This window comes from Bubalus kerabau, chromosome 1 (genome assembly GCF_029407905.1).
Source record: "Bubalus kerabau isolate K-KA32 ecotype Philippines breed swamp buffalo chromosome 1, PCC_UOA_SB_1v2, whole genome shotgun sequence".
NCBI classification, from domain to species: Eukaryota; Metazoa; Chordata; class Mammalia; order Artiodactyla; family Bovidae; genus Bubalus; species Bubalus kerabau.
In genome coordinates this window covers 259,553,306-259,579,286 of record NC_073624.1, presented here as the reverse complement: position 1 = coordinate 259,579,286, position 25,981 = coordinate 259,553,306, and the positions used below count along the sequence as shown (strand labels likewise).

The following is a 25,981-nucleotide window of genomic DNA, read 5'->3' as shown; positions in this document are numbered from 1 at the left end:
ACCGTAAATAGCCTAATAATCCAACCCAGTGATTATCAAAATACAATCCACAGTATCTGCTTCAGAATCATTTGAAGTTTGTATAAAAAAATGCAGATTCACACCTACTAGAAATTAGAATGAGTGATATTTAAATCTGCGTTTTGAATACACTCCCCAGGTACTCAAACCATCCAAAAATGTACAATACAGTAGAGTCAAGTTTCGCAGACACCGTTCGAAAGCCTCTCCCTCCTTCTAGCCGGAGGAGAGCCTGCGGCATATCTCATCCCTTCCCTTTCCGCCGGGTCTCCGGACACTGGGCCACACGCCACAGGCTTTCTGGTCAGAGGCATAGCTCAGCCACCTCCCACCTAAATGCAGCGAACACTCAGCTTCTCAAAGGATTGGCGGGGGTGGGCGGAAAGCAACAGGCCAATCTAAAGGGCAAGAGGCGTAGCAGGGGATGATCTATTTGATTGACGTGAAATATGCCCAATGAGAGCAGAGAACAAGTGACGCTTTCGCCTCAATGGGCAGGACGTTAGCGATTTCAACCAATCCAGCTCACGAGTGTCTTGCTTTGTGGGAGGTTTTTGAGACCGCTGAGGGTCGTTGGCGTCTGTCGAACGGCCTGTGGAAGTCTTGCTGCTTTGGGTAGGGGGTTAAAATCGTTCTCGAGAGGAACGTCTCAGTCCGAAGACAAAATGAGTTTAGCTCTGAGGTCGGTAATGAGGAGGCGGCAAATGCACTCCACACCTCGCAGCGGGCCCCAGGGCGGTTGTGTGTGGAAGGGAAGCAGCTGGGTGCCGAAGCGAGGAAGGGAATGCAGTTTGGGACGAGGGACGGGATCCTTGGTCAACGTTCCCGGGCCCAGACCCCTCCCCTTGGGGGCCCTGGTGAGCTCCGCACTTTAGCTGAGGCGGTCATTTCTGTCAGGGCACTGGCTTTAGACCGCCAAAAAGCCGGGGTGTGGTAGTCTTGAGGAGGCAGGGAAATATCGCGAGGTTTCAATGCGCGGTGTTTATGCGAGAAACCGGGAAACCAGGCCTTGGAGCATCCCTTGGTTCAGTGCCTTGTCCACGGTTCCCACCTCAGCCGACCTCCTGCTAACGTGCGTGCTCAGTCGTGTCAGACTCTGCGACCCTATGGGCTGTAGCCCGCCAGACTCGTCTGGGTGTGGGTTTCTCCAGGCAAGAGTACTGGAGAGGATTGCCCTGCCTTCCTCCAGGGGATCTTCCACACCTGCGTCTTCTGCATTGTAGGCATATTCTTTACCCACTGAGCCACCTGGGAAGCCCCCTACTAACATATTTACCCGTAAATTTTGGAAATAACGCAAAACCTCTCCTCTTTCTCCTGGGGCCCTGCAAAAGGGTATAATCAGAGGCTCCTTTTAGTGATTTTAGTTGGTAATCTCTTAGATTTCCTAAATTTTCTCATTTTACCTTTCATTCATTTCCAACCTCTAACCCACTGTGTTGCTCCCTCCCAACCACAGCTAGAAGTTTTACCGTAAAAGTGTTTATGTAGTTACGCTTCAGTAAAAAGGAAGCGAGTTCTGAAGAGGGATAATCGTGGTAACCTTGAATGAGGTCTACTGTCGGTGGGTTGTGAACTTTTGTCAGGTCAGAATCTTGGGAAGAGAATAACCCCGGAGTTTCCAAGCTTGCGTGAATTCAGGTCTCTTGTGAAAGAAAGAGCTTTATCATAACCCCATTTGGTCATTTCCTAGTCATCTCTTGCCTTTTTAGAGTAGATTTCAGAGAATAAAAGAAAAGTCAACTGGTTTTTACATTTTTAAAGTTTATAGAATTCTTGTTTCAAAACTTGTACAAGTGTTGTAAGCCCCATTTGAAAATTTGGAACGCTTATATTGGCACCTCTTAAGGAATACATTTCTAGTTTTTAAAGTAAATTACTTTTTTTACTTTAAGTTTTTTTCAGAGTTTGTGAGAAACTGTCTAAATGTATATGCTGAGATTTACAAGACAATTGACTCTTCACCTTATGTATAAATAAAATACCACAAATATTAAGTACTTTTTTGGTGTTTGATATTCATGGTATGCTTACGTTCATTATTTTGGCTGATTTGTTAATATCAATGGGAGAAATTACAAAAAAGTGCCAAACAGTTTAAAATGTGTAGTCTAAAAATACTAAACAGTCAAAACAGTGCCAAAATAGCTTGTAAATTAATTGATGAATTAGACTTTTTTTGCAATACTTTTGATAATTCTAAGCACTATAAAAGTAAACCTAATATATAGAGATCAACAATTGTGAATTGAATTCTTTTTTTTAAACAGTCTGTATTGTAGAATGATGAGAATAAGTATGGGTGTTATGTTTTTTGTTGGGGTTTCTGACAGAACTTTCTTTTTCACACTTCTTGTTTCTTCCACAGTAATATTAGTGGGAATAAATACAAAGCTAGGAAGAAGGAAAAGCTAGGTCCTCATTTCTTTTAATAACCTTTTAAAACTGTAAAACTTCAGTTTTAGGGAGGTATAAATTTAAAGCAGCTTAGTGGAATGAGCAGGGCTTTGACTCATGTTAGGAAATTTCTTTATGTTTTTACAAAATACTTTTTAGAAATTTAAAACATTATTCATTGGCTAATTTTTTGGTTGCATTTTTGGAATTTTATCATTTAGAAGCATACGACAATAGGATTAAGGTGGACTAAACAGACTTTCTTCTTATCATTTCATAGAAATGACCTTGTAGTAGACAAAACAAAGAGGAAAAAAAGAAGAGAACTCTCTGAAGAACAGAAACAAGAAATTAAAGATGCTTTTGAACTCTTTGACACAGACAAAGATGAAGCAATAGATTATCATGAATTAAAGGTAATACACTTAAAATATATCTTTTCCGTTAAAATGTTTTGCATTTTTGTCTGCTGATTAAAAATGCATTTCTAAATATTTTAATTGAACTGGTTTTGGAAATGTAAACCATTTTAAACATTTACTGTTAAGTGCTATAATATAGTTGAGTAGTACTTGTATCTTTTTAGAAACTCTTTCACATGGTAAAATGAATAATATTTTAAATGTAAAAATATATTCCTGTAGAGGGGCTTATTTTTCATTCACATAGTTAAAATATTTGAAACTGTAGGATTTAAACAGTTCTAACCATATTCCTCTTCCCATTGTGTGTTTTTTTCCTTTTTTTGTGATTCATTCATTTCTCAGATTGAGGCAGTATTATTTGTCTTTTAATTTAAACATGTTAGTAACAGTCTCAACCTATTTTCTCTTATTCAAATGATATAAGTGGTGTCTGATGTTGATGCAGTGCTAATGGGGAAAAATATCAGTTTTAAGTTTTAGAATATTTTATAAAGAATCAAGGGGAAATTGGTGTTTAAGATAGTTTGGATCTTAAACTCAGCACAATGAGAGAGGTAGTATCCTTGTGGCTCTTTAGCTTACTTTTCCCTCTGTTTTAGTTACCTAGCTTTGATCAGTTCTTCCTTTATAAAGGGCTTCCCTTGTGGCTCAGCTGGTAAAGAATCTGCCTGCAATGCTGGCCATCTGGGTTTGATCCCTGTGTTGGAAATATCCCCCTGGAGAAGGAAAGGCTACTCACTCCAGTATTCTGGCCTAGAGAATGCCATGGACTGTATAGTCCATGGGATCGAAAAGAGTCGGACATGACTGAGCGACTTTGACTTGACTTCACTTCACTTCCGTTATAATGTCTCTTCTATTTGTGGCCATTCTTATTATCTTGGTTTGTGATTTTTTGTATCTGGAACTTCCTACATGGTTTCTCCATTTCCTGTACACTATCATTAGATTCATCTTTCTAAAATTCTTTCATCATGTTATTCATTGCTCATAAATGCTTAGTGGCTCCTCATTGTACACTAGATTGAGTTCAGATTTTTTTCATTTGCATTGAATACCTTCCACACTTTTACTACCACATACTTTTCTCATTTGCTAACTGCTTTTTTTCCACCTGCTCTTTCCCCATTCAGGTAAGGTAAAGTGCTCTGTTCACTGTGTTCAAGCCTGTTGTGTATTTGTTTGTGTGTTTTAGTACTAGTCATTCTTTTCTAAATGCCCTTCTACTCCACTTCATCCAACTTGTATCTCTCCAATAAGACTTCTTTAAATAATAACATCTCTTCTTCTTTGTTACTATTAACTAGATCTTTTCTTTCTCTAAGCTTGGGATCGTGACTACTTACTTGATAGCAGTAAGTAGTTGATAACTTACTTGATAACTAATCTTGTTGAGTAATTCTTATTTTAATTTTTTAATCTCTTCTGTTGTATAACTTTTAATATTTATGCTATGCCTTTTTTTTAAAAATTTGGTTGTTAATCCTTTGAGAAAAAAATAACTTGTTAAAATTATCTGTGCAGTAAAGTCAATACATTGTACAATATATTCTATAAACACTCATTGATTAGTTTGTCATATTAAAAAAGGGATACATAAAAATGAAAAGAAATGCCATTTAATTTTATTAATGAAGAAAAACTGTCACTGTTATTTTAGAGACAAAACATGTGAAAGAATATGCTTTACTGATATATTGTCATCTTTTAAGTTTTAAGAACTGAAGAATTGGAATTCACTTATTTTGTAAAAATTTTTTATAATTTGCTTTTCTCTTTTAATCCAAAAGGTGGCAATGAGAGCCTTGGGGTTTGATGTAAAAAAAGCTGATGTACTGAAGATTCTTAAAGATTATGACAGAGAAGCCACTGGGAAAATAACTTTTGAGGATTTCAATGAAGTTGGTATGTATTTTTACAGTTTTGTAAACACTGTTTTACAAAAGTCTTTGTAATCAACAGTTGTTAGGAAATTATCTGGATACTATCAGTTTTTTAAAATTCTCTGGGTTATGGAATTTTGTCATTGAACATTGCTATATAATGTACATCTTATTTTTGGTGTTTTTTTTTGGGTGCTCTTTCTTTTTTGCTAATTTTCAAAGAAAAGATTTGTAGCTTCACTGTAAATGAGATTTATCATTTTGTCTTTTGCTTTGTTCTGAAGATTTTAACCAAGCAACGGGAAGATGTCTTTCTACGTAATGGGTACCTATATTATGTGATAAAACTAAGAGTGGTTGAGAAATTATTTTCTTAGAGGAAAAGATAAGATTTGGTGTATTTTTGTTTAGAAAATATTTCCCAAGACTATCTGAATATGTGATTTTCATTGGCACGGTGGGAGAAGAAGAAATTGGTAGCAGTATCTACCAATCTACCATATCTAAAGCTATGGTATCTTTAGCCATGTATGAAGTACATGCCTTCAGGTTGACAAAGCATATGAGCGGGGCTGCTCTCATATGCGGGGGTCACTGTAGATGACCTTGAGCTCAATGAATAAAGTCATCTCTTTAAAGTTACTGGTGGGGAGAAGATTGTAGTAAGGGTGGCAGTTGCCAGACTGGGAGCAGAAGAAAACATTTTAGAACGACCAGCTGGGTCATAATCTAAGCATATTATTATTATTTTTAATGTCTATTCAAATCCTTTGTTCATTTAAAAAAATATTTAATTTATTTATTTGGTTGTGTTGGATCTTAGTTGTGGCATATTGGATTTTTCACTGTAGCACATAGACACTCTTATTGTGTCACTTGGGCTGAGTAGTTGCAGTGTGTGGGCTTTATGCTCTGCAGCCTATGGGATCTTAGTTCCTGGATTGAACGCATGTCCCCAGCATTGCAAGGAAGAATCTTAACCATGGGACCACCAGGGAAATCCTTCTAATATCCTAATATTTAGTTAGTAATAATATCCTAATAATCCTAAATAATAATATCCTAAATAATATCCTAAATAATAATAGTATCCTAATCCTAAATATTTAGTTTTTGATATTCTAAGAATCTAGGAAAATTCAGCTACACACAGACATAGACAAAGAAACCTTTAAGTATTCAACAAGAAGTAATATGAGAAAGAAAAGGAATAGCAATTAGTACATGTGGAAAAAAATAGATTCGTATCGTTAGTAATTTTTTTCAAATCTGAAAATTTGAACCCAAAGTGAGGAAGAGGGAAATTAAAGGAAAAAATCTAGAAGACAAAAAAAGCACCACAGAGAAGATCTCCAATTAATAGATGATTATTTGGAAAGGAGCCTGTCCCTTTGGAGAGCATCTTCTTTTTTTTCTCTAATTTGTAGAATTTACTTGAGAAGAGGAATAGTGCCATTTCATTTTCCCAGTATTGAAGCTTTCGGGGTTTATGATTTTAGCAAAAGTTTCAACTGCTGCTACCGCTAAGTCACGTCAGAGGTGTCCGACTCTGTGCGACCCCGTAGACGGCAGCCCACCGGTCTACGTCCGTCCCTGGGATTCTCCAGGCAAGAACACTGGAGTGGGTTGCCATTTCCTTCTCCAATGCATGAAAGTGAAAAGTGAAAGGGAAGTCGCTCAGTCATGTCCAACTCTTAGTGACCCCATGGACTGCAGCCTACCAGGCTCCTTCGTCCATGGGATTTCCAGGCAAGAGTACTGGAGTGGGGTGCCATTGCCTTCTCCGAAAGTTTCAACTAGATTGTTTATAGAAACAAGGTCCAGGATACAATAGGAATGATACTAGGAAAGAGCTATACTTCAAGTAAATTTGGTCCAGTGTAGTGGTTTAGCATGGACATTTTGGAATCAGATTGCCTGGGTTTAGATCCTGGTTTTGCCACCTGCTAGCTGTGTAAGTTGGTCATTTTACTTCTCTCTGCCTCATTTTCAGCTATAAAATGGGAATGGTTGTACTATCTCATAGGGTTCTTAGGAATAAATAAGTTAAAAATATGTGAAGTGTTTAACAAAAGAGCCTTAGTATATAGTAAGTTCAATTGAAAGTGAAAATTGGTAAATTGTGTCTGACTCTTTGAGACCCCATGGACTATCGAGTCCATGGAATTCTCCAGGCCAGGAGAGAACTAAGGAGGAGGTAGCCTTTTCCTTCTCTAGGGGATCTTCCCAACCCAGGGATCAAGCCCAGGTCTCCCGCACTGCATGCAGATTCTTTACCAGCTGAGCCAATTAAGTGTTTGTTATTACTTAAAAAATTAGTCTTTGTTTTAATGGTTTGAAAATGTCATATATGTGTATTGTTGAAGCATAAAAAGTATTCTACTCCATGTATTTATATTTTTCTCATTACCTTTTCCTGTGTATGTTGATGCTCAGTTGTGTCTTACTCTTTGTGACCCCATGTACTGTAGCCCGCTAGACTCCTCTGTCCAAGGGCTTCTCTTGGCAAGAATAGTGGAGTGGGGTGCCGTTTCCTCCTTCAGGGGATCTTCCCAACCCAGGGATTAAACTGGCGTCTCTTGCATCTCCTGCATTGGCAGGCAAATTCTTTACCACTAGCACCACGTGGTTGTAGGTTATTTTAAGCACTATATGAGTGAGAGTGAAGTCGCTCAGTCGTGTCCGACTCTGCGACCCCATGGACTGTAGCCCACCAGGCTCCTCCATCCATGGGATTCTCCAGGCAAGAATACTGGAATGGGTTGCCATTTCCTTCTCCAGGGGATCTTCCTGACCCAGGGATCGAACCCAGGTCTCCCAGATTGCAGGCAGACGCTTTAACCTCTGAGCCATCAGGGACGCCCTAAGCACTATATAATTGCCTCTAATAATTTTATAAAACACATTATTTCATCTTAAGTGGATACAGTTTTAAAATTTTGATTTTATTAGCAGCTGAAGCCAGAGTCCTATGCCATCTCTACCTTTCCTGATCCTCCATCTCTTCTGTGTTTCTAATAGAGCAGAAATACTGGGTTCCTTCTAGAATAAATGTTCATGAATAAACTTCACCCTGACTTTCAAAGATCAACCTTTTCACAGGCTCAGCACATACTTTAGCTATCCTCAGGCCACTTATTAAGAATATCAACTGTCAGATAAAATTTTATTACTGTTTGGGAATAGTTAAGAACCATGTTTTCTCTTCATTTTTTGATTATTTTAAAATAATGACTGACCACAGATGAATATATGTTTTATGTGCTGTGCTGTGCTTAGTTGCTCAGTCGTATCTGACTCTTTTTGACACCATGGAGTATAACCCGCAAGGCTCCTCTGTCTATGGGGATTCTCCAGGCAACCCACATGCCCTCCTTCAGGGGATCTTCCCACCCCAGGGATCGAACCCACTTTGGGACAAATTACTCTGAATCAGAATAGACCCAGGAATTGAATCCTGCAACGATTCCTGGGTTGAGAAGATCCGCTGGAGAAGGGATAAGCTACCCACTCCAATATTCTTGGGCTTCCCTTGTGGCTCAGCTGGTAAAGCATCCGCCTGCAATGTGGGAGACCTGGGTTCCATCCCTGGGCTGGAAAGATCCCCTGGAGAAGGGAAAGGCTACCCACTCCAGTCTTCTGGCCTGGAGAATTCCATGGTCTGTATAGCCCATGGGTCTAAAAGAGTCGGATGCGACTTTCACTTCACTACATCGTATTTACAACTATTTACATAGCATTTACAATGTATTAGATATTGTAAGTAGTCCAGAAATGATTTAAAGTATACAGGGGTATGTGCATAGGTTATATGCAAATACTATTCATTCCAGATGTTGAAATCTGAGGAAAGTCCTGGAACCAGTCTCCCGTGGATACCATAGAAACGGAGGGACAACTGTAATAGATTTTCTGTGCTGAGGCTGGTGAGAGTGAAAAGAAAAGGGATGTAGTTAAGAGTAAAAAAGTTAGTAACCTCAGTAGTCTAGGATATGACTGCTTGGGTTTAAAGTTTTAATGTGATGTTTTCTAATTTGCTGTATTAAGTGATTTTTTAAAACATATTCAGTGTTTTTATTTAATTTTTTTAGCAGACGATTTATATACCTCTCCAGCCCTTCCTTTAAGTTAGTCTTGACAATTTTCCATAATAAACTACTTAAAGAGAAACTTTGGTCAAGAATGGAATGAAGTCACAAAACAAAAAAACCCATGAAACAAAACTCAATCTCTGCTGCTTTTAAAAAGCCAACACTTTCACCAGTTATACTCAGAAAAAAACACAGAACAAGGTTTGCGCCGTGTGTGTCTTCAGTGTTTCCTGGCAGTGGCTCTCCTCCGATGCGAATGGTGGAGCTGCCCCACGCATCCTGTCTGCCCTCATGCTGGGTCTGGAAGTCTGCTCATCTTCATATTATCCGAAGGGTCCGGCTGGAAGATTCTAAGGTCTTAAAATCCCAAATGGTCATGCCTCTGTCAGTGCCATTAGTGCAAAATTTGCAACAATCTTGGTTGTCCACCTCAGAAATAGAGACTTGAGTGATGCTGTTCTGGTGCAGTGTCTCCAGGGCTGTGTTTCGGTCCTCGATAACGGCCTGCTTGTCCATATTGCGTTGGATGCTCTGTTTGGGGATGTCCAGCTTGGCGACGAAGGTCAAGCAGCTGTGATTGTTCTAGTTAAAGAGCATGGGGCAGCAGTCATGGCCAGCAGCCACAATGCTGTTCTCTGAGACAAACGACACACTCAGGAGGGGCAGGAACTCCACCTTTAGGGTTGAGACCTGCATGCTTTTGAGGCGTTGGCAGTGGACACAGTGCTGTTGTGGCTGACCCAAGCCAGGTGGCTGCCGCTGGCCGAGAAGCTGACCCCGTGTGCCCTGCCTCCATACTCTGACATCAGCTGACTGAAAAGCATTTTGCCACCCCAGGGCGTACTGGCTGGCTTCTCATCCACTTCTTTAATGTAGGTAGAAAGCACTCTTCATTGAAGTCACAGGATCCCACTGCCAGCAAAATGTTGTTGGGATGCCGGTCCAAGCTGAGGACCGTGGAGCGGGTGGGCTTTTTAATGTGCTTGCTCACACACCAGTCATTTTCAGACTCGAAGTACCAAACAAAGATGAGTCATGCCCTGCTGCCCATGGCGAATCTGTTCTCACTTGATGAAAGTGGCTGCATGGTTAATTCTCAGGATCACCAGGGTTAGCTTCCAGACACCATCTTTCTGACTCTAGATGTGGGTATTGCGGTGGGCCCCGCAAGTAATGGTACGGTCACCCTTGGGAGCCCAGTCAGGACCTGTGATGTGTCCATTGTGCTCCTTGAGTTCCTGAACTTTCACCCACTGGCCCCCATCCTTCTTATAGATGTGGACTTTGCCGTGTTCTAGGCATGAAAGGTGATTGGCTATAGTAAAAACTGATGCAGGGGTATTGTTCTTAGTGTTTTTGAAGCATAGAAAGCTGGGATCGGGGACATCTGGACGGGCTTGGAGTATTGAATTCGTGGACTCTGGTCAGTGCATGCTCATAGACTCTGGTGGGCATGAGTAGAGGACCCTTAAGTGATTTTTACAATGTATAAGATCTAACTATTTTGAGTGAGTACATTTCTGATAGTATAATTAAGTCATTTGAAAATAGAGTTACATGGACAGAAATTTGTGAAATAGATTCAACCCACCTTTACTGCCTTTCTGTTGATTTATTTTCATTGAAAAAAATATATGTTATAATTCTACTTTGTAGAGCAAGAATAGAGGGGAGTCATCATGAAGTTAAAATGTGTTAGCTGTCCAGAATGATGGGTATTTATACTTCCAAAGAAAAGTTGCATTCTAAGGCAAAGTATTGATAAAAGATTCTATAGACACACAAGTCTGAAGTAACTAACACAATTAAAGCACCATTGGGATAGGAATTTATACATCTTGGAACCCCATCTGTTCCCCAAATCACCCTGTTGCTTCTTTAAGTACATTAATATTTTCAGCAAGCTGCTTTTTTGGTTCACCTGTCATGTAAATTATTTAATTGGTGAAGAAAATTTCTTAACACTTTTTTTTTTCCCTTGTCCTGCTTTTTTGTTGGGACTAAATTCAAAATAAGTTGAGTATGAGCCATAAAGTTAAGTGTGGTATTTTATTTTGGTGTTATGGCTGTATATATGCCAACTCCTTTTTAACTGAATATTTATGAGCTTTGATGATTTGCATACTTATAGTAATATACTTCAATTAGTTACTTGGAAGACTTTTGTATAAAATTAATGGATAAAAGAAAATTATTGTAGAGGAAAAAAAAAGAAAATTATTGAATATATGTGTAGATGATTTAACATTAGCTTGAATAGGTGCTTATTCTAAAGCTCATTCAACCAGATATGACGCAGACAGCAGCATAGCAACAGTTTGTGGGGGACTTGAATTGTATTTTTCTTTTGGGTGCATTAAATATTCCAGTGTTTTCCATCTATAATCTTTGCAAATTTTTAATGATTATGTAAACCTCACAGGATGGAGTTATTTTTAATGGCACAGTGAAAATCATAAATGCCTCTTGTTGTAGTGGTAGATTAACATGTAGAATTACTTCAAAGATTTTTACTTTGATATTTTCAGAATTTTATCTAGTAACTTAAAAAGTTTTATACCACAGATTTAAAAAGTTTTGTTATTGTGGCTATTGATTAAAAACTGTGGTTTTATGAAAATATTAAGCTCACTCTTATTATATATTGTTAAATTTAATATATTAAATAATTGTTACTATTGAGGCCTGAAATTGCTCACATTTAATTTTAATTTAGCTGTCTGATAGTTACTATCTTGCTGAACAGAATGGATTTGACTTTAGAGAGATCTCCTTTCCAGACTTTTTTATTCTTACTACAATCAGATTCTATCCTTTTAGGAACTTCTTTTGAGAAACCAAGGGGTTCTTCTAAGTTATGAAGATACGAGCAGAATTTTCAAATACTGTCTGAAATTGTGTCTTTATCAATGGTGACAGTTAATTTTGTAAATTTGTTAGGGAAATTTGTTTTTAAGTTGTGTTAAATTTGGAGAACAATCAGTATTACTATTAAGTTTAGCCAGCAAACAATTTTTAGTTGGTTTTGATTGTTTTGTTGGTATGTCATCTCTACAACTAGATTATGAACTCCCAGACTTGTGTGCTTGATATCAGTGGAACCTAGTACAGTTCTTAATAGTAGACGTTAAATAAATATGGTATAAATATAGTTTTCAAAAATTTGCTTCTGTGTAATATAATTATGCTTACTCTTAAAATAGAATATTGTTGTTTAGTCACAAGTTGTGTTTGACTCTTTTGCGACCCCATGGACTGTAATGCACCAGGCTCCTTTGTCTACAAGATTTCCCAGGCAAGAATACTGGAGTGGGTTGCCATTTCCTTCACTGGGGATCTTCCTGGCCCAGGCTTCGAACCCATGTCTTCTGCTTGTCAGGCAGATCCTTTACCATTGAGCCACGTGGGAAGCCATATAATAGGATAAATTGTAGATAATGTGAAGGTTAAATTCTAAAATATGGATTTGGCTTTTCTGATTTTAGGTTTTATCGCAGGGATTTTGTACTTTGGTTTGGCGTTTTTATTGCCAAACTACTTTCACAGTTTTAATTCTCATCTAATAATTAGTTGATTTTACAAATGAATGCCTTTGTGACTGTGAAGGTTTACTTTTCATCTCTTTTTAACTATAGTGACAGACTGGATATTGGAAAGAGATCCACATGAAGAAATACTGAAGGCATTTAAACTATTTGATGATGATGATTCTGGTAAAATAAGCTTGAGGAATTTGCGACGTGTTGCCAGAGAATTGGGTGAAAACATGAGTGATGAAGAACTTCGGGCTATGATAGAAGAATTTGATAAAGATGGTGATGGAGAAAGTAAGTTTTGAGTAAAACATATATTCCAAATATTCCTACTTGTACACATAAGTAATTTTTTTTAAACCAAATGATTTTCAAGACCCTTTGCAAACTGTCCCTTTATTTAGTGTAAATGTTGCTCATTCTGTAATGGGCTTTTTGCATAAGTATCACACATACTTGGCTTGAAATGAAGCAGACCTTTAAAACTAACTGTACAGGTTATAATATGAGGTTCCACACTTGAAGAAAGTATTTTTCTTTGAGGGTGAAATATCTCCAAAATTTCAGCCACTCAGTAAATTTCATCCTTTAATGCTTTCTTTCTCAACCTTTATGCATGTCTAAGTTTGAGTCTTCCCTTCAAATATTTTGAAGTTTTATTTCTTTATTTACTGCTGCTGTCCTAATTCAGGCCCTAATTTCTTTGTTGGAATTTTATAATATCATAGCTTCGTTCATTATTTCCTTGAATGCCTGCTGGTACACAGTTCTGTGTGCTGCCCAGTGCTGCCCAATAAGAGGCTGATGTTGTCCCTGCTCTCACTGACTTAGAGTCTCTTGTAGCCTCCTAATTGCCTCCTCTATGCCTCTAAGCCTCTGTTTTCATCCTAATATCATTCTTTTCCTAAAATGCAAGTTTGGTGATGTCATTTTCATATTCAGACACTTATGATTCTTTAGTACCTGTATGAGATCTGTCCTACAACAGCTATCTCGTTTTATTTCCCACTGTATTCTTCCTCTTTTTACTCTAACCCTCACCACTTATATAGTATACATACTTTGACAGAATATATTCCATCCTGTCCTTTTATGCTGTGCCTTTCATCATGCTGTTCTTTAATCTAATTGCCAGGTTCTGTCTGCGAAAATGTTAGTCGTTATCTCAGGTTCATCTTAAACTCCCCAAAGCCTCCCTCATTGATCTCTATTTGTAAATGATGAGATTTCCATTGAGGGCCCATTTAGCGAAACAATCTTTTTTGACCTTTTATACATTGCCTTCTGTTAGTTATATACATATGTGTCTTTCCAATTATATTGTGAGCCACTAAAGAGCAGTATGGAATCATACAGTGCAAAAAGCCTGAGGCTTTGGAATCATACAGGCCTGGATTTGAATTGAATCTCTACCACTTACTTAGTAGCTCTGTAATTTTGTGCAGATTGTTACATTTCTGAGTCTCAGTTTTCCTATTTACAAAAATCAACTTTAATACCTTTCAAGGTGGTTATGATTATGAAATGGAGATAATTGAACATGCCTAGCATTAAGTGTAAACTTGTTTTCCTTTTTTTTTTCTTTTTCATGTTTATATTCTCCTGAGTTTTCTTGAACGTGATGAGTACTGTGATGTTTATAGACTTAAGTAGTGAGCAGGAGTGTGTGTTACAGTAGATATATGTTGCTATAGTACCAACTATTCATTTTTACATGAATATATATATTTATATGTATATACATATATTTATATATCCTTGGAAATACTGGGATGCTTCAATAAGGAGGTAAGATAGTAGCAACTGGTTATCAATACAGATTTGTAGATTGTCTGTTAGAATTGTGCATTATTATGCTTTCCCATTATATTTATGTGACTATTACTGAGCATTATACAACTTTTCTGGGGCTTTCCGGTTAGCTCTGCAGTAAAGAATCTGCCTGCAATGCAGGAGGCTTGGGTTTGATCCTTGGGTCAGGAAGATCCTCTGGAGGAGGGGATGGCAACCCACTTCAGTATTCTTGCCTGGAGAATCCCATGGTCAGAGTAGCCTGGTGGGTTACAGCCTATAGGGTCGCAAAGAGTTGGACACTACTGAAGTGACTTAGCATACATGCATACAACGTTTCTATTTTTAGTACTAGCTCTTTGAAGAGAATCAACATAATTAATTATATTTTAAAACAGAGATGATTGAAACTTGAGAAAATTTAAATGACTTCTTAAGCTCTAACTCTAATATTTGGATTTATAATCCACTGCCTTCATAGTTAAAAAATGTTTGTGTCTTCCCTAGCTGTTGATTATTACTCTGAGTTAGCTTTAAATGCGGAGAAGGCAATGGCACCCCACTCCAGTACTCTTGCCTGGAAAATCCCATGGATGGAGGAGCCTGGTAGGCTGCAGTCCATGGGGTCTCTAAGAGTCGGACACGACTGAGCGACTTCACTTTCCCTTTTCACTTTCATGCATTGGAGAAGGAAATGGCAACCCACTCCAGTGTTCTTGCCGGGAGAATCCCAGGAACAGGGGAGCCTGGTGGGCTGCCGTCTATGGAGTCGCACAGAGTTGGACACGACTGAAGCGACTTAGCAGCAGCAGCAGCAGCAGCTTTAAATGAGTTCCTTTATGTAACGTACTCTCTTCAGTGGTAGAGGAATCTTGGTATGTCTATTTCATACTCCTGCTACTTATGTGTCAAAAGATCAGAGGTATAAACAGTTTGTTTTACCTGTACTAGGTACAGGATTGCTTCTCTAAATAAAGCTGTGTTAGTGATATAGAAAGACTCCTTCCCAAGATATATAAACTAAAACACAATAAATCTTTTTGAAAAACAGTAGCAACATTAAAAAACTCCAAGTGGACCATCTTCTAAATAATTATGAATGTTAACATTTGAAGTGAAGTGAAGTTGGTCAGTCATGTCTGACTCTTTGCGACCTCATAGACTGTAGCCCGCCAGGCTCCTCTGTCAATGGGATTTTTCCAGGCAAGAATACTGGAGTGGGTTGCCATTTTCTTCTCCAGGGGATCTTCCCAACCCAGGGATCAAACCTGGGTCTCCTACATTGCAGGCAGACTCTTTACCATCTGAGCCATCAGGAAATCCCTTTAACATTTATTTAGTACTTAATATATTTTATATTCTGTGCTTATAATGTTACCTTGTGAATTGTGTCACTTAATTTTCATAATAGCTTTTGTGAAGTAAATACATTGTTTTACCTATTTATGCTTAGGATAGATGAATATATAGATGGGGAAACTAAAGCTCTGAGAGTTTAATAACCTGTTCAAGGTTATCACAACACAGCAGAGTGAGATTTAAACTCAAATCTCCATAATGATTAAGAATATGCTTTTAACCATAATACTGTATTGCCTCTTATGCTATAAAGTAAAATATTAGTTTTCTATGTTTATAGAGTTTTTTAAGTTACATATTATTATAGGAAGCAATGTGTTAGTAAAGTATTCAACTGGCACTTCAGATGTTAAAATTTGTTATTTCCCCTCTGAAGCCAGATAGTCTCTAAGGTAATTAATCTACTTAATTTCCCTGAAATTTTTTAATTTTAATAAAATGTAATAAGATTTACCCTATAAAATGACTGATGAAAATTTTGTTTGAAAAGGTAGTGTACAAAAAAAGAAGTGGCATATTTGTTTGATTCAATATATATTTTATTAAATGCTTATTTTAAGGTAGGCATTATGTTAGAATTATTAAATAAAGGAACTTGATATAAGATAGGATTGATAGAGAAGGTTATAAAACCAAATGTATGAAGGCATCACCGATCCTCCTAATTGTCTGGAAGTCTTACTGATAACAAAGTGAAGTGAAATGAAGTTGCTCAGTGTGTGAAGTGAAGTGAAGTTGCTCAGTTGTGTCAGATTCTTTGTGACCCCATGGACTGTAGCCTGCCAGGTTCCTCTGTCCATGGAATTCAACAGGCAAGAATACTAGAGTGGGTTGCCATGTCCTTTTCCAGGGGATCTTCCCAACTCAGGTTTGTCCTGCAGACAGATTCTTTACTGTCTGAGCCAGCTTTTAAGTTTACTTTTTTGGACTTAAACATTTTGTTTTTAGATATGGAATTATGGAATAGTTGAAAATACTTTTGAAATGCTCCAGTGTTTTGTTTTAGAACTCCATGATGCATGATTTGAAATTTGAGTATTGAGATTTTACAAATTGAGAGAAAAAGTTTGAGGTTAAGTTTTCTTTCTTAAAGTAAGAAAACATTAAGTACTTAAAGTAAGAAAACATAAGTAACTTTTCAGATTTTGAATATTTTAATTATGGCTCTGTTATGCTGTTAAGATGATGTTAGTCAAATCATTCTAAGGCCACTTTCCTTGTGTTGTTTTCCTTAAAAATATACTGTTGTTTGCTGTTTTGGTCTAGATGCCTGATTCTAGATTTTTTTAAATCAGGGGTTCTTAAAAGAAGGTGCATATCGATGAAATTGTTCCAAGTTTTAATATATTTTGATTATGTTTTATAACCAGAGAGGGAAAGGGGTCATAGCTGTCATAAGATACTGAAGCCTATTCCTTTAACTGCAGAGGTGAAAAATCAATACTGCAGTTTATAAAATCATTGAAAGTATTTTGAGTTTTGTATTATAGGTTTTGTATTCTGTTCCACTGTCTGTCATACTGTGTTGTAGATGTTTAATATTGAATGCATGAATTGGTTGTTCTTTCTCAGGTTCTGAGCAACTCATTCTTCTTAATTCCTTATAGCTTTTTTTTGCACTGTTTTTTCTTTAACTATGTTTCAGTTTTGTTTTCTTTTAAACAGAGGCTTTTATGTCTGTAAAAGTTCCAAAAACAAGTTGACATTTTTTCTATTTTCATCCTTCATAATTCTAATTTACATGTATGATATATTTAAGCTTATTTATTCAGAAAGTGTTTGTTAAATGAACTAGTGAAATAAAGATTATCAAGGGAGCTTAACCATCTAAGAAATTTAAAATAACAAGCTTTTAAAACTATTTTATTGTGTGTATAAATATTATGATTATGGATTTTTTGTAACTTGGATACTTTAGTTAATATCATAGAATATTTATGTTTATTATATTTTATATATTTTTTTATTCATGACATTCAATTTAATGTATTCAATTTGCTACAAAGAAGTAAAAGCAAAATACTATGTCTTGGTTTATTAAGAATTTTGTATAATATAAAATTTAAAAATACTTAGTGTAAAATAGTAAAAGTATTCTCTGAAAAAAATTTGTATTTCTGACTTACATTTTCTTTCTTATCACAGTAAATCAAGAGGAATTCATTGCTATTATGACTGGTGACATTTAAAGAATTACAAGGATAAACACTAAGAATGTTGCAGTTGTCATCTTATATTCTATTTTTGTGCCTGGAGCTGTGTTAAAAAAAAAAAAAAAATCTTAGTTTGTTTTTCCAAAAGGACCAAAAATAAGCATCTTATGTATTCATATTTTACTACTGTTAAGTTTCTTTATATGAATAGTATTGTTAGTACTCTAATAGTTTAGCTTTGTATTTTATAGTATAGCTTTTATATATAAAGTTAAAACATTGAATCATGTGGTACACATTTTTTGAAGGTTTTTTATTTAGTGTTCGTAGTCACTTTTGTTTTGGTGCACATGTTTTTCAGACTTTCTTTAATAAAATGTTTATTTTTTAGTGTATTAAAATTTGGTACATTTTGTTTTATTTTGATTCCAAATGTCTGTTAACTCTCAAGAGTATCTTTCTTAAATCTTTTCTCTTTACACTATTGGTTTTAGAAACAAAAATTGACATACAGATTTTAATATGATAGTACATTTTTCATTACAAGTTTGACATTTGATGTTTCAGTACAAAATGATGACTCAATATAGGCATAATTCCTTTTTCATGAGTCTTTCAGTTTGGAGGGAAAAAGTATTGTGCATATAGATTCATTTATCCTCATGTATTATGTTCCATAATACTTTTGGTGTCAACGTAAGTTATGACAGTTAAATCTGGATATTTCCATCTTAAACTAATTGAATACAGTTTGAATCATCTAACTTCTTGACAAAGTGAAAGATGTAAATTTTGGAATTTTGATCTCTTAAGATAATTATCACTCAATTAAACGTCACAGTGGTGAAAATAGGAAACTGTGAGTCACAGAAATCATGTAAGGCTCTGTTTTACTGCATAAAGGAGCATTCAGTGATTCGCCAGGAAGCAGTGGTGGCAGATTTTCCAGGTATTGGTGGGCTCTTCCTCCTTATAGAAGGGTATGTTGGGGGAAGACACCTGGTAATGGGAGATGGGTCATAGACAAATGGGACTTATACCCATCCTTCACTAATAATCCTGTTCCTGGTGGTAGGAAGAAAGTTTGGTTCAGTAGTGTTTAGGTTCTTGTTTTAAATCTAAAGGAAAGTAATAATTTGAGGCACTCTAAATGTGAGCCTCTTAGAATACTACAGAAAGAATTATCCACTAGGAACTTAGCAAAAAAAATCAGTAAAGAATAATGTAATAGTGGTGATATTTCAGGTAATTATCTAGAAAGTAAGTTAATTGTTCACCATATTAAAATTTAATTTTGAATTTGAAATCAATTGTTCATAGTAGTATAGTGTAGGGATCACAAAGAGCCGGACATGACTGAGTGTCCAGTATCTAGGGCAACAAATAGACTGTGAAATTAAAAAAATTGTATCATAGTGATGAATATGCCTTCCTTGTCTCAATCACAAATATGTTGATTTCCAGGAAGTTGAAGAATAAAGAAAATGCAGAGTAGAGCACAAACATAGTGAGGCTTGCTAGTCTTCTACCACTGTATTGGAATAGATAACCCAAGGTACTTTTTGTCATGTACAGAGATTCTTCTTTAGTCTTAATATAAATACTTTCTCCTTGGGATGCCAGCATTTTCTTTTGAAACTGTGGCTTGAGGGGAAGAGTGCTCACCTCAGTTCTTTGTTTGTGAAAGCTTTCTCTTACAGTTCGGAGAAGGCAATGGCACCCCACTCCAGTACTCTTGCCTGGGAAATCCCATGGACGGAGGAGCCTGGTAGGCTGCAGTCCTTGGTGTTGCTAAGAGTCGGGGACGACTGAGAGACTTCATTTTCACTTTTCACTTTCATGCATTGGAGAAGGAAATGGCAACCCACTCCAGTATTCTTGCCTGGAGAATCCCAGGGACAAAGGGTAAAGTTTTTTCCAGTGTCAATAACTGTAGAGTCCAAAGGCTTATAAAATTAACTAGTAGAGGGGGCAATAAGAAGACAGGAGTGAATTTGCTTTACAAAAGGAAGTGGAGGTGAGTATTAGTCATTTATTATTATAGTTATATTGATTATGCAATGACATTTCATGACGTAAGAAAATAACTTTCTTGTTAAGCTGGTGCGTTTGCTGCTCTGGTGTCCTGGTAAGCTTTGATAGTTTGCAATTTTTCAGGTAAGATCTTTTTTTTTATATGTAAGCCAACAAAGCCTCCTTTCTTTTTTTTTTTTTTTTTCCAAAGCCTACTTTCTTAAGAAGTTATGTGCCTCTCAACAGTTCCTAGATTAGGGTCTGGTGGTAGGTAGTTGCAATGGGGAGGAAATCAGAAATATATTTATTATGCACTTAATATGTGATGCATAATGCTTATTTAATAGTTTATTGCAGGAAATTCATATAGCACTTCTAATGGAACACTTTAAAATTTAGTTGATGTGCCAGTGTTAGTGGCCTTGCATTAGCAAACAGTATGATGAGTGGACTATCCAGTTGGGTTGCTCATTTCCTCAACTCCCTAAGCCATCTTTCTGACGCTAATCGCTGAATGTAAATCCTCTTGGGAATTGCTAGTGACGTGTTTTACCCTGAAGATGATTTTTAATGTTCTGAAGACCAACGTGAAGATGGCAAAATAGTTTTAAAAAATCATTTAAAATATATAATTAAATTTAACTTATGTAGGTATTATAGAAAGATAATATAGAAAGTAACAGCAAAAATTCTTTTTTTGTGTTAAAATTGCCAGTTCCATTCCCATTCCTCTCAATAGTATCAGTATCAGTTAAACTTCAGACATCAAGAAGAGCACAGCTGGATATTTTAATAGAGTGTAATATAGAGAGTGGACTCCCCTGGTGGCTCAGTACCACTGAGAATTGGCCTGCAATGCAGGAGACGCAGGTTTGATCCCTTGGTCGTGAAAGATCCCCTGCAGAAGGAAATGGCAACCCACAGCAGTATTCTTGCCTGGCAAATCCCATGGACAGAATAGCGTGGTGGGCTGCAGTCCTAGGGTCACGAAAGAGTCCCGCCATGACTTAGCGACTAAACAACAGCAAATATCGGGTAAGTTAAATTGGTGCTAGAGAACCGAAAAAAATCAGAAAAGGAACACTGAGATAGCTGAGGGTAAAGGTGGTGGTTCCTGGAAACTAGAAGTTTGGAGGAGAGGTCTTGCAGAGCAGGGACTCAGAGCTGCCTGAGGAGGAGGGCACTGGTAGGGGATTGATGAGGCTGGTTTGGGAAATCTCCAGAAAAAGCTGGCGAGAGGAACCAGGTGATGCTCCTGAAATGAAGACCTGTTGCCTTGGAGATGTTGACAGGAACTCCAGGCAAACAGGAAATGTTAAGAGCCTTTCCTCCTCCTGTCTTCCTTTATTCTTCTAGTTCTCTTTTTGCATGCATGTGTGCCAAGTCACTTCAGTTGTTATCTGACTCTTTGCGACCCCCTGGACTGTAGCCCTCCAGGGCCTCTATCCATGGGGATTCTCCAGGCAAGAATCCTGGAGTGGATTGCCATGCCCTCCTGCAGGAATTGTCCTGACCCAGGGATTGAACCCCCATCTCTTACATATCTTGCATTGGCAGTAGGGTTCTTTACTACTAGTGCCATCTGGGAAGCCCCAGTTCAGTTTTTAGTGGAGCTTAAAAAAATTCAGCTGGCAAAGGGAAAATGTCGTTTACACAGACATAACCTCCAGTATTATACATTTGAGTATAGAATATGACTTGGAGGTGTGTGGGGAAAAAGTTTAGTAACAAACACAATTGACCATATGTTTTATGATCTGAACCAGGTGACTTGAGACTGAAGGGGCTTAGGGGAGATTATTATTTATATTGGGACAACAGGTGTAACTCAGAACTAGTCTAGGCAAACTAGGACATACTGTCACCTTTTATCTGGGACTAGTATCCATTGTTATTTTGGAGAAGATTCTTTCATCCTGTTTCGTTTGCACTTACATGAGATTATAGAAATAGTTTTTTTTTTTCCCACATGAATATTCTATCCATTCTGCAGCTAAGTTTTATAAAGGAAATGTCTTTAAAAATTTAGTAACTTGGACTTCCCTGTGGTCCAGTGGTTAAGACCGTGCTGCCAATACTGGGCATGGGTTTGATGCCTACTCGGGGAGCTAAAATCCCACATGCCTTGAGGTGTAGCCAAAAGATTAAAAAGAAAAGAAACAGTAAAAATTAGTAAATTAAGTGCTATTGTGTTCTAGGCACACAGAGGTATTTATATACATTATGTATTTTAATCTTAATAACTTGGGATAGATACTGTTGAGTGGCTTTTGTTTTACATACACAAAACTCAAAGTTTAGAGGGCTTAAGTAACTTGTTCAAGGTAATGCTTTAGTTTTAGTTGCTAAGTTGTGTCTGACTCTTTGCAACCCCAAAGAGGCTCCTGCCAGGCTCCTCTGTCTGTGGGATTTTCCAGGCAAGAATACTGGAGTAGCTTGCCATTTCCTTCTCCAGAGGATCTCCCTGACCCAGGGATCGAACCCCAGTCTCCTGCATTGCAGGCAGATTCTTTACCAATTGAGATACCAGGGAAGCCCTTCAAGGTAATAGGAATTGGAATTTGCTCCTAAGCGTTCTGACTCCAGAGTCTGCTCATAGCCACTAGATTATCCGCCTACAATGATGTTTATAAACTATCTCAAGGTACAAATGATCAAACTTTTAAACCCTTCTCCAGGGGATCTATCATGGATGACCTCCTTAATTGTAACAGCTGGTTAATGATTTGTGTTTCATTAGAGAAGCTATCTTTCCTTAGAGAACATGTATTTTGCTTGTGTTGAAAATTGAGGCATTTAAAGTCCTTGCCAACCTGGTAAACTTAACCATACTTTAAGCAAAATCAACATTTTTTCATTTCCTATTAAGGTAAACATGTTCAATTAAATCTGAAATAGCCGGCCAAAACTAAACTTTCCAGGAGACTTTCTCTATGTCAGTCCTGCTGAGAGATAATTATTGCTAATCTAACTCCTAAGAGATGATGTGATGTTTTTCAGCATTAGCAATAAAAACAAAATAACTCCCTCAAAGGGGGAAAAAGAAAAAAAAAAAAAAAAAAAGGGAAGATTTAGATTGTAAGGATGTTTTTTATGAGAGAAAACTTTGTTCAAATCTAATTGGCTAGTTTCACTGCTTAGCAAAGATTAAAAGAAATAAAATAGGAAAGATTTTTAAAAACTAGAAAACATATGTTGTAAATACCTTTTTTGGTTTGGGGAAGAATTAAATCAGATTATACTTGTGAAGATGTTTTGTGAATTGCAAGTTTTATTAAAATATAAATTGCTTTAGAACTAGACAGGTACTACAGTTAGAATTGCTGATCTGTGGGGCCAAGTGACTTGTAGTTCTATAGTCTGGTCCTAGAACATCTGGGATCTCCAAGTCCTCTAAGGGACTCTCAGGTATACCCAGACCCATGTAGCTAGAAGATTGGTAGGGGGAAAATTTTAAACCTGCATTTGTTTCTTTGACATGTTTATAAGCAGATGAGTAAGCCCAGTGTTGAGTCCATTTGAAGGAAGTATGTTCTTAGGGAACTTGGTATATAAAAGTAGAGAATTATATAAATAATATACTGTTAATGTTTGGTCAAAACAGTAATAATGTTAAATGTTTCCATTTGGTTGAAATAAGCTTAAAATTGTAACAATTTATATTTCTACTCTTGGAGAAGGAAATGGCAATCCACTCCAGTGTTCTTGCCTAGAGAATCCCAGGGACAGGGGAGCCTGGTGGGCTTCCGTCTATGAGGTCGCACAGAGTCAGACATGACTGAAATGACTTAGCAGCAGCAGCAGCATATTTCTACTCAAGTTATTATTGTCAAAAGATTTTTTTTTTTAAATTGTTGTAAAAAGCTAATCTTAATATCCTGGCAGCTATGAGGGTCTTCATTTCTAAAGGATTAATTCATGAGAAAAAAAGATAGGCAAATTTTTTTCTTAGAGAGTTCTTTGTTTCTATTTTATTGATAATTTATATCTCATCTTTTTCCAAAGAGAGATTTATAGCAAATGTCTCCAGCACAAATACAATAAGATTATTAAATTAGAAATAATAGATTGCAAACCAGATGAAATGAAGAAGACACAAATCAAAGTCAACTTTAGTTATTCAGTATTAATTTGAAAGAGTTTTAAAATTAACTGGCTAGCAGAGACCGGGGACAAGGCTGATCTTCCCATCACAAATAGCTACTTTTTACCGCTGTACTCTCCTTCCTTTTGCCTCCTTGGGATTGGAGAAGTGCTGAGTTAACTGAGAACCATCTCTGGTTAAAGTGGGAGTGAGACCTACAGCAGCCCCTCATTCTCCAGTGTGTGCATGCTAAGTCGCTTCAGTCCTGTCCGACTCTGTGTGACCCTATGGGCTGTAGGCCGCCAGGCTCTTCTGTCCATGGGGATTCCCCAGGCAAGGATACTGGCGTGGGTTGCCATGCCCTTCTCCAGGGAATCTTCCTAATCCAGGGCTTGAACCGCATCTCTTATGTCTCCTGCATTGGCAGGCAGGTTCTTTACTACTAGTGCCACCTGGGAAGCCCATTCTCCAGTACATGTCCCCTACTCCTGGCACTATAGGGAAGGGAAAATACTGGACTCCTGCTGTGCCTTTGTGTGGTGAATCTACAGCCTAGTTAAGCTGGGCCTACATAACCAAGATACCTGTCCCAGGAATCCAGACGAAGGTAAAAGGTGAGGGCCAATAATTTTTTTTTTTTTTTAAAGCTGGATTTGGAATATGAGTTACTGTGTTAAAATAGAAGTTTCAGAAGTGCAAATTAATGCACAGACTCGTTGCTGAATGACATATCCCATATTCCTACTTTCTAAAAAAGTATAGAAACATGAAATTAAATGTATGGGTGAATATCTTAAAATATGGCTCAGGATTCTGATTAATTGGGCATTGAGGAATACAGTAACCACTTCAATTGATGCTTAGGACTTCCTAAGCCTCAAGGAAGCCAGAGGTTTAGGAGTGGTATGGGAGAAGTTTGCAGGAGTTGTAGGGAAAGGATGGATGGCCGAGAGACACTGATGGCAAAGGACTGCTCAATAGTTATTGGCCTGTGCATTTACTGTCAGATCTTGAATGTTCCAGGACCTCTAGGGTGTGGAAAACAGTCTCATCTACGATTCTGTTTTTGTCCTGGGACTGATTCTGCTTGACCTCAGTTTTCAAAAGAGCATAGAATGGAATCTAAATTCCATACTGTTCTAAGGTGACTGTGGCTGGGCATCCACTGATGGAATTGAATGGGAACACGTGATTCTGGTTCCTCCATTTCATTTATTCATAGAAGTCAACACACTTCTCCCATTTTGTATCACTTAGGGTATCATCCCATTCATCTAAAAATTAAAAGTATAAAAAATTAAAAGCACTTCAACTTGGTAATATTCTTGTGAGTTTTCAATGAACAGTGATTGTGCTTTTGTGTCTAAGGAGCTGTTTGCCTTGTATACATTAATAGATATAGACCAATAAAAGGAGTCATTAGCTTGGTTCTTGTAATCTGTGAGTCTAGCTTTTTAAAGCTTCATCTTGTTACATATTCAGCTTTGTTAATCTCTATTAATGAAATCTTATGTTTTGAGATTGTTCTTTTTAGGGGGAGTGGGTTTGGAGTCTTCTAATTTTGAATGTGTTTAGAACAAATTTACATGTAGTGTAACTGACAGTAAATTCACAGGCCTTCTGACTTCTTAATCAGCCAATTCTTCTCTTAAACTAACTGTCCCTATGCATTTCTTCAAGTTCAGTTCAGTTCAGTTCAGTTCAGTTGCTCAGTCGTGTCTGATTCTTTGTGACCCCATGAACCGCAGCATGCCAGGCCTCCCTGTGCATCACTAACTCCTGGAGTCCACCCAAACCCATGTCCATTGAGTCAGTGATGCCATCCAACCATCTCATCCTCTGTCGTCCCCTTCTCCTCCTGCCCTCAATCCTTCCCAATATCAGGGTCTTTTCAAATAAGTCAGCTCTTCGCATCGGGTGGCCAAAGTACTGGAGTTTCAGCTTCAACATCAGTCCTTCCAATGAACACCCAGGACTGATCTCCTTTAGGATGGACTGGTTGGATCTCCTTGCATTCCAAGGGACTCTCAAGAGTCTTCTTCAACACCACAGTTCAAAAGCATCAATTCTTCTGTGCTCAGCTTTCTTTATAGTCCAACTCTCACATCCATACGTGACCACTGGAAAAAACATAGCCTTGACTAGATCGACCTTTGTTGACAAAGTAATGTCTCTGCTTTTTAATATGCTGTCTACGTTGGTCATAACTTTCCTTCCGAGGAGTAAGCGTC

At 37.4% G+C, this 25,981-nt stretch overlaps 1 protein-coding gene and 1 pseudogene across 3 annotated transcripts; one reads left to right on the top strand and one right to left on the bottom strand.

Annotated features, from left to right (window-relative positions):
* Positions 1-544: 544 nt before the first annotated feature.
* On the top strand, positions 545-18,054 carry CETN3 (centrin 3). 3 transcript variants are annotated; one of them, XM_055564345.1, is made up of 5 exons: positions 545-703; positions 2,699-2,834; positions 4,634-4,748; positions 12,453-12,644; positions 17,646-18,054. In XM_055564345.1, the coding sequence occupies exons 1-5, from the start codon at positions 687-689 to the stop codon at positions 17,687-17,689; spliced, it is 504 nt and encodes a 167-aa protein (XP_055420320.1). In that variant the 5' UTR covers positions 545-686; the 3' UTR covers positions 17,690-18,054. The 3 variants fall into 3 exon arrangements, with proteins under 3 accessions (XP_055420320.1, XP_055420314.1, XP_055420308.1); XM_055564339.1 differs by lacking the exon at positions 545-703 and adding an exon at positions 977-1,093; XM_055564333.1 differs by lacking the exon at positions 545-703 and adding an exon at positions 1,100-1,240.
* On the bottom strand, positions 9,136-12,436 carry LOC129641254 (actin-related protein 2/3 complex subunit 1A-like; annotated as a pseudogene).
* Positions 18,055-25,981: the final 7,927 nt, after the last annotated feature.